We start from the raw sequence: 13,159 nt of genomic DNA, 5'->3' as shown, positions 1-13,159 counted from the left end.
TCTAATTGTTTGGTCCAGGGTTATATATGGGTCCAAATGTGTTGCTCAAATCTTTATCCTTACTGAGATTGTGCCTGCTTGATCTTTCAAAAGATCTACAAAACAGTCCTCTAGTCTGATTGTGAGTTTAACTATCTGCAGTACGGTCCCCAGCCCATTATTGGACCATGGAACTCAGAGTCTTAGGCCTCCAGACAGCAATTCCGAGACTTCTGGTCTCCCTTCTTTGATGGCTCATTAATGCAATTTAAAAAGTGAAAGTTAATTTTGTCTGGCATTTTTAAGTGCACTGTACCAAAAAAATATTTCAATCCCATCTAATTCTATGTATTGCCAGAAACACTTAAGATCCCTAAGCCTCACTCTTTCATTAAAAAAATGGAAATAATTGCCCTGGCCAGTATGTTCAGTGATTAGAGCATCAGTTCATGCACCAAAGTGTGGCGGGTTCCATTTCTGGTCAAGGGCACATATGTGGGTTGCAGGTTCAATCCCCAGCCCTAGTCGGGCGAGTATGGGAGGCAACCAGTGGATGTGTATGCAGGGAGTTTATTGGGAAGTTTAAGTGGGCTTAAAGGGGCCAGTGTTACATCTCACTCACTCATACCTACCATGTTTAGAACAGAGCCTGACACATTACTTGATATTTGTTGAGTTGAACCAAATAACATGATTCCATTTACTGTCACATATAACGGATATGAGTTTTTCATCACATGGAAAGATGCAACAAGAATATGACATAGGACCTGGGACCACCAGAGGACCTGATTCTCATCCTTGAGCTGCCCAAGAGAACCAGAGTCCTCCAAAAAGTGCCTATGTCCCCTTACAACAATTCCAACACAGAGGCAGCTTCTGGCACTGAGAGCAGCCATCAAGTTCTCTCAATTACTTCTAAAAAGGCCACTTTTACTCAGGTCATGGGGAGTATAAAAATCTTAGGAGTTGAGATGGAAACTAACCTCTCAAATCATAGACCTAGAAGCCAGAAAAAACACATAGGGGCTGATCTTAAAAGGGACCAATTTCCTGATGAAACATAATACAAACTTTGCTGCTTCCACCTGGGAATAATGAGGAGGTCAGGGTGTGTCTGCAGCCTTGGACCCCAGTCTTCGCCCATGCTTCTGTTCTTTCTTGGGAATATCCATTTCCCCACCCACCACTTGTCACCCAACATCCCTGCTGATAAGCACCTAACATGTCCAAGAGTTGCAGGAGTCTGCCAGTACACGGCACAGGTGGATGGGAAAAAGTCAAGGACAGTTTTTCATTGCTCTGTTCTCTCAGTTTAGATTTATGACATTAAACTCTTCCATGGGAGACACATGTTTTCACTCCCCTTTGGTTCTCAGTTTCTTCCTTAAAATCCTAAACCTTCAGCTTAAAGTGTCCATACAGTGAAAACAGCATAGAAGTTAAAAATTGTGTATATACTTAAACCTCCCCTGTGAGGTCTCACATTGGAGACTGAAATCCATCCACCAGTATGCCCAGAGCGGCCCACAACTCGTCAATGTCAGAGTCACTGGTGTTTCTCTGACTAGCACTGGATGAGACTGCTTTGAGTGTGGGTGCCCCGTAATATGAAAACGGTGCTATCGTTAAGTTCCAGAATACCCTATCCCACTTAGGGCAGAGGGATGCTCACTCTGTAAGAAATGTTTAGGAAATTAGGCCATTCAGAGCACAAGCTTTGCTCATTCCTTGCTTGCAATGGCAGAAGAAATTGCCCTCTCGCTTAAATTGTTCTCTATCTCTCAAGCCCATATAGTTACTTTTTCTTTTTCAGGTTACATGCACCAATGATTCCTCTCCACTGTTCTAAACCACCCAGCTATCTGCCTTCAGTTATGGTTGTGCTATCTCCCATAGCCCATTGTTCAGTGTCTGGGGGAGTGTAAACTTCATTCTGATTGACCAGCACTATGTTTGGTCACCATTGCTCTATTACCTGCTAACTAACTACCCAACCAACTCACCTACTATCCTTTACTTCTCTCACCAAGGCGAGTCTTTCCCCCTAGGCCAGTGGTCGGCAAACTGTGGCTCGTGAGCCACATGTGGCTCTTTGGCCCCTTGAGTGTGGCCACGAAGTTTCAATCGCACTGTACGTGCACACCCGCACATGGTATTTTGTGGAAGAGCCACACTCAAGGGGCCGCAGTTTGCTGACCACTGCCCTAAGCCAGTGGTTCTCAACCTTCTAATGCCGTGACCCTTTAATACAGTTCCTCATGTTGCGGTGACCCCAACCATAAAATTATTTTCGTTGCTACTTCATAACTGTAATTTTGCTACTGTTAGGAATCGTAATGTAAATATCTGATATGCAGGATGTATTTTCATTGTTACAAATTGAACATAATTAAAGCATAGTGATTAATCACAAAAACAATATGTAATTATATATGTGTTTTCTGATGGTCTTAGGCGACCCCTGTGAAAGGGTCGTTCTCGACCCACAGGTTGAGAATTGCTGCCCTAGGCTCTCCTAATTGTATGAAGACTTTTAATTTCAGAATAATGTCTCTCAGAATAACACACTGAAGACCTCCTCTACTCCCATTTGTTCCCCTGTTTTTACCTAAGCACCCATTGCAAGCAAGAAATGAGCAAGGCGTATGTTTTGCAACTCCCCCAATCCAAAAAGTCAATATTCATCTCAACCCTACATCAAGTTCTCTGTTCAAGAATATTTCAACTCCAACCCATGAAGTTTTAATTTTTATAGATGCCTTCTTTAAGACAAAAGAAGCCAAATGAACATATACAAAAAACATGCTATTTTAAACACTTATCTTTCTGAAAATTAATAATAGTACAACTACCTTATAAATGCAATCTCATCCCCATTTTATAGAGTAGGGAACTGTGGCTCACAGAAGTTAAGGAAATTGCCTGGATTCACAGGGCCAGTAAGTGTCCAAACCAGAATTCAAATCCAGATTCTTTCTGGGTCTCAAACTTGGTCTTTTTTTGCCACACCTTACGGCTTCAAAGACTGTAGGGTAAGTCTCTCAGCATCTCTGAGCTTCAGTTTCCTCATCACTTCATTAAAGCAAGATTGGGTTCAGTTATTTCTGAGGTTCCTTCCATGTTAGTTCTAGGAAAAGAGAAGAAGAGGAGGGAAGACGAAAGGGTTGGGAGAATGGGGGAGAGGTAGCAGAATAATAGGAGAGGTTTTGTGGGTTTCCTATCTCACTATTTGTGGTTCTACTAATGTATATTTATTGAAATTATTTACTGTACTAATTAAATCTCCCTTTGGACATCTATCCTCATTATGTCCTACAGATAAATATAAATTTTGTTGGTGTTTAAGAGCAATGTAAGCAACTGCAGTGGGAACAAGCCTATTTTTTTATTTTAATCTTTATTGTTGAAAGTATTACAGATGTCCCCTTCCCCCCAACATTGTCTCCCTCCATCCTGCTCCCACCCCCTTTCCAAGCCTTCCCCACACTGTGGTCTGTCCATGAGCTATGTATATATGCATATAAGTTATTTGGTTAATCCCTTCCCACCTCCTTTCCCTCTGAAATATGCCAGCCTGTTGCATGCTTCAATATCTCTGGATATATTTGTGAACAAGCCTATTTTAAGGGAGGTATACCTCAAAATAATTTATGTGGTCTTCAATTCTGGTATTTCAAACATAAAATGGCACAACCTCATTATTCTTCACACTGAGTTTCAACATACTATGGATTTTGAAGTATTATACATAGGAAGTAAAAAGATACCCCCAAAACCAAAACCAAACGAGAAATAGAAAATAACCCCTTGGAAAGACTCCCACTGGCTGCTACCTGACAGTCACGGGCAGCTTAGCCAGCCTCACGCAGGATTATAAGGAATGGAACATTTTCTGAGTAAAAGGCTCAGAAACCAGATCAGAGTCAGAATAATGAACAAACTTTTCAAAAGGCAACTGCCCAAACCCAACAATACTTTTTCACTTGTTTACAAAGTGTGGAAAATATGGGCCTCTCATTGGTCTTTCCTCCAATCACACACATCACATCACATCACATTGTCATCACCACCATCATTAGTATAAATTCTAAATATCCAAAAGGCTGTAAATAAAATTCATTCTGAAAAAGAATAACAACAAATAGGATTCACTTTAAATGTAAAGAAGCAACAAAATTTATTGACTGAATTAAACACAACAGGTAAAATGGCAGTGTAGTATTTTCATTTTAGGGTGTTTGAATGAGACAAGAAAAGTGCTATTAGTCCAAGCTTCTTACATTCATTAAAAGAGTGACTATCAAAAACAGAAACATGCACAATGATACATATGCACAAAATGGAATTATATCAACAAATATACAAAATACTCAAAATAAAATATTTACAAGTTTAAAAATATAAACATTGGTTCATTTATCCCATTAAATCATTGGAATGGAGAAAGGAGAAAAGACTCTACGCTATTTAGAATCTTTTCTTAAAACAAGTTTTAAAAACAGAGTAATTCTAGGAGACAATGTTGGATGTTGGGAGGGAATTTAACATTCTATTATAAAAATAATATCTATAAACCTACTAACAATTTTTCCTCCTGTGCACAAAAATAATATAGCCAGAAGCTTGTCTTCAAAGACATGCCTGACTTTTGGGAAAACTAATTATAGAATGGAGTTTCTCATTTGGGTTTTCTTTGTCATTATTTTCAAATAACCTGCAATTCCCCATATTACATTGAGCTATTTCACATAAACAAGTTGGACAAAACCTGAAGTTAGCAATGAGCCTAGTAGATAGCTGGAGTCAAGTAAAAATGACAGGAATTTACCTTGCTTATAACATTAAAACCATTTCCCTGATATTCTTTATAAAACTACCACTATCAATCAGATCATCTATGTTCAGTTAAATTTACCCTGGGAGCAATAAAAACCTTAAGTATTAGGTTGTTAACTTTCTCCTCCTTTATTTAGAAATAATTGTGTAGTTGGGGGAGGAGGGTAGTAATTCCTATAGGCTATCTAGGGCCATTTCATGACATGTTAACGCGTATTTACTGTGTGTCTACACTATGCCCATCTGCAATTTGACCAGATATTTTTAGTATTTCTGTTTGAGTTTATTAAATGATCCATGTGTATATCTGAGCAAGTTAAATGTCTCTAATAACAAGTAACCTGAGTTCTATTTTGTTTTAAAAAATGTTATCTTCTCACATGAAGCAGAAACTCTACCAAATTATTAAATAATTTCCAAAAATTACCCCAGTTCACTACACAATAGAATAACCAACCACCTGTTACTGAAATCTTCCATTGCATCTCATTAAAATGAGGTCTATTTTTTTTTTACCAAGTGTAGGTAGCCCTTATATTAGTAAAATAACCTCATTGATTATCACTGTGATGCAATTTCAAACAAATTTTCCCTAAATACTGAGAGTGGCATCTTAATAGAATCAGAGCAGAAGAAAACTCAGGTTGCAACCTGCCAGGTTCACTATTGAAATTATTTTTTGCTTTATTATTGACAAAGCAATTATATCATAATAGCTATATGTAGATCTGCTAGTATGTAACTCTAATTGGTGAATATAATCCAAAAGTAGGCTAGCCCAGGTGAGAAAAAACCAGATGGCTGCATGTATACAGCCATCAAGTAATTTTTTTTAAAATAACAAGTTCACTTTTAGCTAAAACAGACATTATTTTAATGGTATCAACAATCATAAATATCTGGCTTGGCTCTTGCAGTTCAGAACTTTGCTCAGTTTCTTACTTAAGTTATACAAAAACTGAATCATGTGAATGAAAAAGATTTATAATTAAAGCATGAACTATGGAGTTAGATTTCTGGTTCAGATCCTGCCCACTACCTATTACATGGGTGACGTGAACAAGATATTTCACCTTTGTGAGCATGGTTTTCTTCCTCTGTAGAATGGGGCCAATACTCACTCGCCTGTTTCTTGTGAGCACTGGAGATCACAATGGGAAGAAAAGCACAGAGCACCATCCCAGCACAGTGTGTTAGTTATTTTAATATAAAATGTTCAAGTTCACAGTGATGGAAAATAAATATGCAATATTTATTAATTGAATAAATGAATCAGAAAATATAGGCTAGGATTCAATGGCTGTAGACAGACGGTAGGATGCACTACTTTTGAAAAAGCCAGTTTATCTCTGAAGTTCAGAATTGTATCAAGGGATTATCCAGCTAGTTATTATCTAAACAGAGAACATTCAGAACAAATGAAACATGCTTGGAATGACTGACATCCTGTCAGGGAAGAAGTGTCACCATGACAACAGAAAAGATTTCTGTCCATACTTCTGTCCAGAAGGAGAGGATATCTCCAAAGGAAGACAGACTGCACCACGGGGCAGGTTTCCCTATCAGTGACCTGAGCACCACCATCTCAGACACAAAACCAGTTTCCAGCCTCTTGACATGGGTTAGCTTTTTTCCTATTGAAAGTAAGTTGGTAATGACACTAAGCAGTTCTCAGCTCTGGTATTATCATAAATCACTAAAGAATTTAGATCCCTGTCCCAGAGACTAGAAGAAATTGGGGGAGGGGAGATGGACTGGGATAGAAACAAACAAAAAGGATGAATTAAAGATCTCATATAAGGGAGATAATATTACCTAACCTATATGGCTCTTAAGAGGCCTAAATAATGACTTTTAAAGCTCCTAGCGGTCACTGGCACTCAGTAAGTACTCAACAACTGTTAATCATTGTTGTAACTACTATGTGGCTTAATCCATACCACCCTTGTTCAACCGCACCCCATTCTGCTCCACCCCACCAACTATAGGCAACAAATACAAAAAAAGCAAATAAAAAAAATGTTAAACCAAAATAAAGGCATTTTTAATGGATATGTCCAATTACAGTATAGCTACTTGTGAATTCCAATGGATTTTTATTAAGTATTTGCTGCAGTATATGCCCATGAATATGTGTTGCATTGAATTAAAGTAAATATCCATCATAAAATATGCCCAGTTTCAGGCTTTGTGACTATTTTAATCTTTCCTTTTTCAGTTCGAGAAGAAACTCCCTTCCATAATCATCGAACTACCATTCTGAGTCACTCCTTAAAAACATTATCTGCAATGAGATAATAATATTCCATTTACATGGTTATCGTTGCAACAAACTGTCTCCTTTAAACCATTATCACAGTGAAAAGACTTTGAGAAGCAATCCATGGCAGCCGTCAGAAAATCTTCAGAGCAGGAAGGGGTAGCAGAATCAATGACTGCAACTGGTGAGGGACCACATTTGCATATCACCTGACAATGTTACATTGCTTTTTTGTATGAAGGAAAATGTTTGCTTCTTATTGCCCACACTGGCTATATTAAAATACCAGTCTCAGTTTGACTCAGTGGCTAGAGCATTGGCCTGTGGACTGAAGGGTCCCTATTTCATTCCAGTCAAGGGCACATGCCTGGGATGCGGGCTCCACCCCCAGTAGGAGGTGTGCAGGAGGCAGCCAGCCAGTCAATGATTCTCTCTTATCATAGATATTTCTATCTCTCTCTCCCTCTCCCTTCCTCTCTGAAATATAAATATATATATATATTTTTTTAAGCGATAGTCTGCCATACTAGCCTTTTGGTTTCAAACTGTTTTATAAATTTTTTCATGTAACGAATTGAAAATCCCTAAATAAGAACTGTTATCCACACCTTGGTCTGCCTGGAGAAGGGGAAGGGAAACAGGATTAGACTGAAGTATTTGGGTGCCTCCTTTCATTTCATCCAGGAACTTTGAATTGGCCATCCTCAATGATGATAGGAGGTGACTGTGATGTTTTTTCTGCCTTATTTTTAAGAGTATAACAATTCCTAAATTAACTTCATGACAATAAGGGTAGCAAAGTATATGTGAATGTACTAGAACATGTCTCAGTAGCAGTCAAGCACAGGGGCCAAGTCCAGATAATCATCATCAGGAGAGAAATCTAGAATAACTAAACCCAGGAAATGAGTTCCACAACGCAAATGTCAAAAGGCGCTAAATCATGAGAAAGATCCCATTATTGTTATCTAAGGGCATGAAGCAAACATGATGGAAACAAAGGGAGAAGACAGAAAGTTCCATTACTCAACCTCTCCCTACAAAGTTAAAGAGTCTCTGAAAATTAATCTAAGATATCAATAATGAAAACTCTTAGAAAGTTCAAAGAAATCTTGATATCTAATATATCCTTTTACCTTGATAACTATATGGGGAAAGGGCTATTTGAATTTTCATTTAAATGCAAATACTTGAAAACTAGTTCTGCAATTAATTAGTAAACCCTTTAAACTCAATAAGTTGTCACCTTCATAGATGTTAAACACTTTGTATTTAAGTAGGCAGATAATTTGTGGGAAAGGTATCCAAAAAAAATCCTTAATGTCCTATATTCCATTGTTGTTATTAGATGAAATAATAAAGATCTACTTTCTCTTGTAATTATTCAAAATGCTGCAGTAAAATTTCTCCTTATTGGTGCTAATGGGAGAATAAAAGCATCAACCACCAATAGCTCCAAGCACAGTGGTTCAAGTACTGTCTGTGTAATGTAGATACCAAAATCAGGCTGTCTTTGTGCAGAGCTATTACACTGACCAATAAATTCAGAGCCAACAACTGATTTGACTTTTTGTTTTCTAATTTGGCTAGCTCTTTCACCACAGGGACTTAGTCAACCAAGCATCTCAGAATCATACTAGGGAAAGGTGTCATCAGCCCATATCCAATTCTTTCCTTTAAAAAAAAAAATCAGGAAATATGGCCAAATTAGATAATGCATTAATAATCATTGAAATGGAAATCTGTTAAAATTCTTTTTAGAAGTCCACTCTCCATGAACATGAATGGATAAAAGTAGCCCTTGGCACCAAACAAACAAAAACACAAACAAACAGCTCTGACCCCTTGTCTACGGTTGGAAAAGGTTCATAACACACTCTTCCTACACTGGTCCTGATTCCCCATCAAGTGACTGAAGGCATTTAATTCATTGCCTGAATCCTTCATTTGACTGGTGTACATGGAATTCGTAAAGATATAGAGAAAAAATGGAAAAAAGAGTAGAAAACATGTTTTCAATCTTGTATAAATGGTTAATGGACAGGTCAGAGGAAATACACTTTGCTGCCATTTTCCTTTACTTATATAAAGGAGACACAGAATAGCAGTGTAAATACAGAAATAAGCCCCAAATCTGTGAAAGTAAAAATAGTTTGTTCCAGTGCTTACAAAATAAGTAGATAGATTGCCTTTACTATTACAGTATTCTCATCAATACTTCAGGTACTCCCAACTTTCCTGTACAACTGAACAAATGAACAATCATAACTTTGCCATGGATTCTCACTGAGGAAATATAATCCTTGCAAGAAAATTCACAAAAAGAAAATAAAGATGCTTCATTTTACAGTTAGGAATAAAATTTATGTTCTTTCCATTCACTAGGGGAAAATGAATGTTTTTTGAGCCTAAATAGTACTATCAGCATTAAGTCAAATTTAAATTCATTTCTCAAGACAGAAAACATTTCCAATACTTCAACTTCCAATTTTACAGTAGATGCCTTTGTCTGTTAGTTTGTGCACAATTGAGTGCATTAGCATGTGTGAGTGTGAGTTGCTTTATGAATTCCTAATGATGTATTCAGAGTTCTTAAGGCTATGCCTGAGTATAGGACCTCATCTATAGACACAAGAAAATGAAACATTACTTTGAAATAACACTAAGAATCTGACACAATGCAATAAAAGCCAGTAATCTAACAAAAAATATGGCAAATCTCTACCACCTCTTCTAACTGAATCGTTGCAGATTTAAAATGGAGATTTTAAAACTGCCTCAAATGTGTTTTCCTTTGATGACTATTTACTTTGTTACTTCATTCATATTATTCAAATAGGCTTTCGTATACTTGTCTTATTCTTTCCTTTACAAAAAACAAACTTAAAAAACATGTAGTATCAGTTCATTACTTAGGCAATCTCTGGAAAAACGAAAGTTATATAGAAGTGTTGATGTCATTTACATGTGTAGTTTCCCTTGAATATGTCTATCTTCCTGACACCATGCGTCACTTCCTAGCAGAAACTCTGGTCTCTTGATTAAACGCTCTGAAGTGCATTTCAGACACTGTTGTAGAATCATTAGACCCTAATAGCATTCTAGGAACTGCTTCAGTTTATAATTCAAACTACCGAGGCATATGGGAACCCTTCCTGAAATAAATATTTCATCTCAAATAATAGAGAATGTACACAAAGTAAGCCACTTTTCAAAAAATCTTGGCATAAAGTGTTTATGATATATAAGCTTGCCAGTGTTATATTCTGAACATAACCTGTCTCACTCATAAGTCTATAAAGCAGAAGTCTAATGATATGAAAAACTATATTTTTCTATTGTTGTTTGTTGTGTGTTCCTCACTTTAGAATCCCCATATTAAGGGACGGTTGAATCCAAAATTTTTTATAACAAAGGTAAAACCTCTGAAAAATCAAGATTTTGTATAAGAAACAGACTCCTACCAAGACAAGGCAGAACCAATGCTCTGGAACAGCAACACAATAGTTTTGTTTGTTTGTTTGTGCACTGAAAGCCAGAGAACCCATATAAAACAAAAACAGAATTGCTGCAGGTTACGGCACATAAAAGAATATCAATGGTTTGGGGACAGTTACCATATTTAGCTATAAAACCAGGTTTTAAACTTGAGGTTACGAACAGATTATAAAATGTTAACAGCTGGATAAACGGTAAAGTATGCATTATCTACACATGAAAAAGTGACAGTTTATAAATGCTGCAATGTTGGGTCTGTTGGCATGGAACGAAATCTTTCCCCAGTCCTGATTTCTGCATGGGGTGGGAAAACAACAAAAAGGAAAAAACCTGCTCTGCTGAGCATTTTTCTCCCCAAACAAATGATCAAACCAAAACTCTTCTTTCTTGTCCCAGTGGTAGATATTTACCTATTTGCATACCTAGCAACTGAAACTAGGAAAATTTTCTGCCAATCAATGATGCCCTCTGCTCATCAGGTAATACCTGTTCTGGTTGTTTTGGGGTGTTTTTTTCCCCAGCTTCCTAGGTGTTTTCCATACAGCAAAGGGTCTTCCCTGCCTGCCCCCCACACCACCCCCTGGAAGGGGAAGGGGAAGGGGAAGGTGAAGGGAAGGATCATGGAAGAGGAGGACTCTTCTGGTTCTTGCAGTGGCTCCTCCAGACCTCTGGACCCTGGCATGGCCAAACATCATGGCCTGACACTTACTTCGGTTTGGTTAGGTCCTCTTTCTGAAAAGGCAAGTAAAGATGACTTCCAAGTATTCAGTGCATTAAAGAAAAAAGACAGAAAACATATTTTTAAAAAGAAAAAAAAAGTGCTTGAAAATAATTCCCAGGGACTTATCTTGGGGAGGAGACGCCCATGTGCAGTGTGGATCTCCTCTCTAGTGTCTCCTGCCCCAGCGGGGACAAAGACCCTCGTCCAGGCTCTGTAGCAGAGACGGTCCTCAAAGCCTTTCTTTAGGAAAAGCAAAACTTATTTCAGTGGTTACCAGGGAAAGTTGTATTCCTTGACATGTGGTCCATCCATCTTGGCCTCAGAGACCTCACAACTTTTTGGCACTGTCGTGGCAGGCCGCTGCCCGGATGGTGGTCCCAGCCAAGCCTCGGTTGCTGACCCTGCGGACGAGCACTTTGGACACCGGGATTTTTGTTCTGGGCACCTCGCTCCTGGCTGGTTGCTGGTGCACCACGGGATGGCTGGACGGAAGGTTGGCGAGATGCTTGACGCTGATGGGGATTTTAGAGTCCTTCAGCAAACTGCCTGGTGTTCGCAGTGGGCAGGTGATGGAGCCCGGGGACACGGGCTTTAACCTAGACACACAGGACGCCTCCTCGTTGGCAGGAAGGGCTGCCGGGCTTCCATCCGGATCCGCGTAGAGATCGTAGAGCGCATCGCCGCTGTAGCTATCCCTGGAGATGCCCGCCTTCTTCCCGCTGCCTGTGCCGTCTTCCTCCGGGCCTGGGGTGGTGGAATCCCAGTAGCCCTCGTCACTGTTGGGGACGCCTTCTTGCTGCTCCTTCTGCAGGTGCTTGGGTTCCTCCTTGGGCTGCGACTCAATGGGAATGCGGTTGAGCCTCCTGCGCTTGACCGAGGACACGTCCTTGGCCACTTCGACCCCCCGGGTGTCTTTGGAGGTCTCGGGAGCCCCCTTGGCGTCCAGTGCTGCGGCGGCCTTAGCCAGTCCCTCGGGGGCCCCTTGTCCTTGGTCCTCAGTCTGGGAGAGCATGTCCCAGAATTCCTGCAGATAGGTGTCATCCACCCCATCCGGGCTCGCCATCTCCTCCCCGCCTCCTTGGTAGGCCACCACGCTGGGGTTCTTTTTAGACACACCTGGCTTGCCTGTCCCCGGGGCATGCTTGTCACAGCTGGGCCCTGCCTCGTCCTCTTGGTCTGCAATAATATCTCCACAGCCTGTAAGAGAGTCAAAGCTTTTCAGTGAAGTCACGTCAGAAAACATCAAACAAATACGATCGGTCGATGGGTCTGAGGGCGGATCAACAGAGGAAGGGTCAGGGACGGCAGACGCCCGGCCGCTGCCACAGTCGGAGTCGACAAGGGGGACGGTCTTTATCGGAACGTCACCTGTCCTGGAGGTATCCTCGGCCGTCCGCACCTGCCCAGCGCCCAGCTCGGGGGGTGCCCGGGGATCCTCGGCGCGCCGGGGCCCCGCGGCGTCCTCTCCCGGGGCGCCGCTGGCGGTCGGGGCGCCGGGGCTCTCGGCCTCTCGGCCGCGGGGCACTTCGGGGCGCTCGGCGGAGGCCGGCGCCGGCTCTCCCACTCCGGGCTCACCTGCTGGGTCTGGCGGCGCGTCCCTGCTCGGGTTCTCCGGCGCGAACGCGGGGTCGGGGCGCTTCCTCCGTGACGCACTCCAGGCTGGCCGTGAGCGACCCCGGCAGGGCGAGGCCGGCCGGGCCCCCCGAGGGGCGCCCCGCGCTCCCCCCTCCTTGCCGCGCTTGTCCTTCCTGTGCCAGCGAACGCTGCTGAAGAAGCACTCCGAAGCCCGCGCTTTTGTTGGCGGCGAGGCGTAGGCGGGGAGCTCCCCGCGTCCCCCTCTGCCAGGTCCGACCGACCGGTTC

The 13,159-nt window shown here is 41.1% G+C and overlaps 1 protein-coding gene across 1 annotated transcript in view; it reads right to left on the bottom strand.

The window, feature by feature from the left end:
- Positions 1 to 11,407: 11,407 nt before the first annotated feature.
- AMER2 (APC membrane recruitment protein 2) overlaps positions 11,408 to 13,159 on the bottom strand; it is a 2,350-nt gene continuing 598 nt past the window's right edge. The window contains 3 exon segments of the mRNA XM_006092142.3: positions 11,408 to 12,924; positions 12,926 to 13,014; positions 13,017 to 13,133. Of these exon segments, the coding sequence (XP_006092204.3) occupies positions 11,626 to 12,924; positions 12,926 to 13,014; positions 13,017 to 13,133 (1,505 nt within the window). The 3' untranslated portion in view covers positions 11,408 to 11,625.

Source organism: Myotis lucifugus, unplaced genomic scaffold (assembly GCF_000147115.1).
Source record: "Myotis lucifugus unplaced genomic scaffold, Myoluc2.0 scaffold_98, whole genome shotgun sequence".
In the NCBI taxonomy this organism is placed as follows: Eukaryota; Metazoa; Chordata; class Mammalia; order Chiroptera; family Vespertilionidae; genus Myotis; species Myotis lucifugus.
The sequence above is the reverse complement of the archived record's forward strand: the minus strand, read 5'-3'. Positions and strand labels throughout refer to the sequence as shown.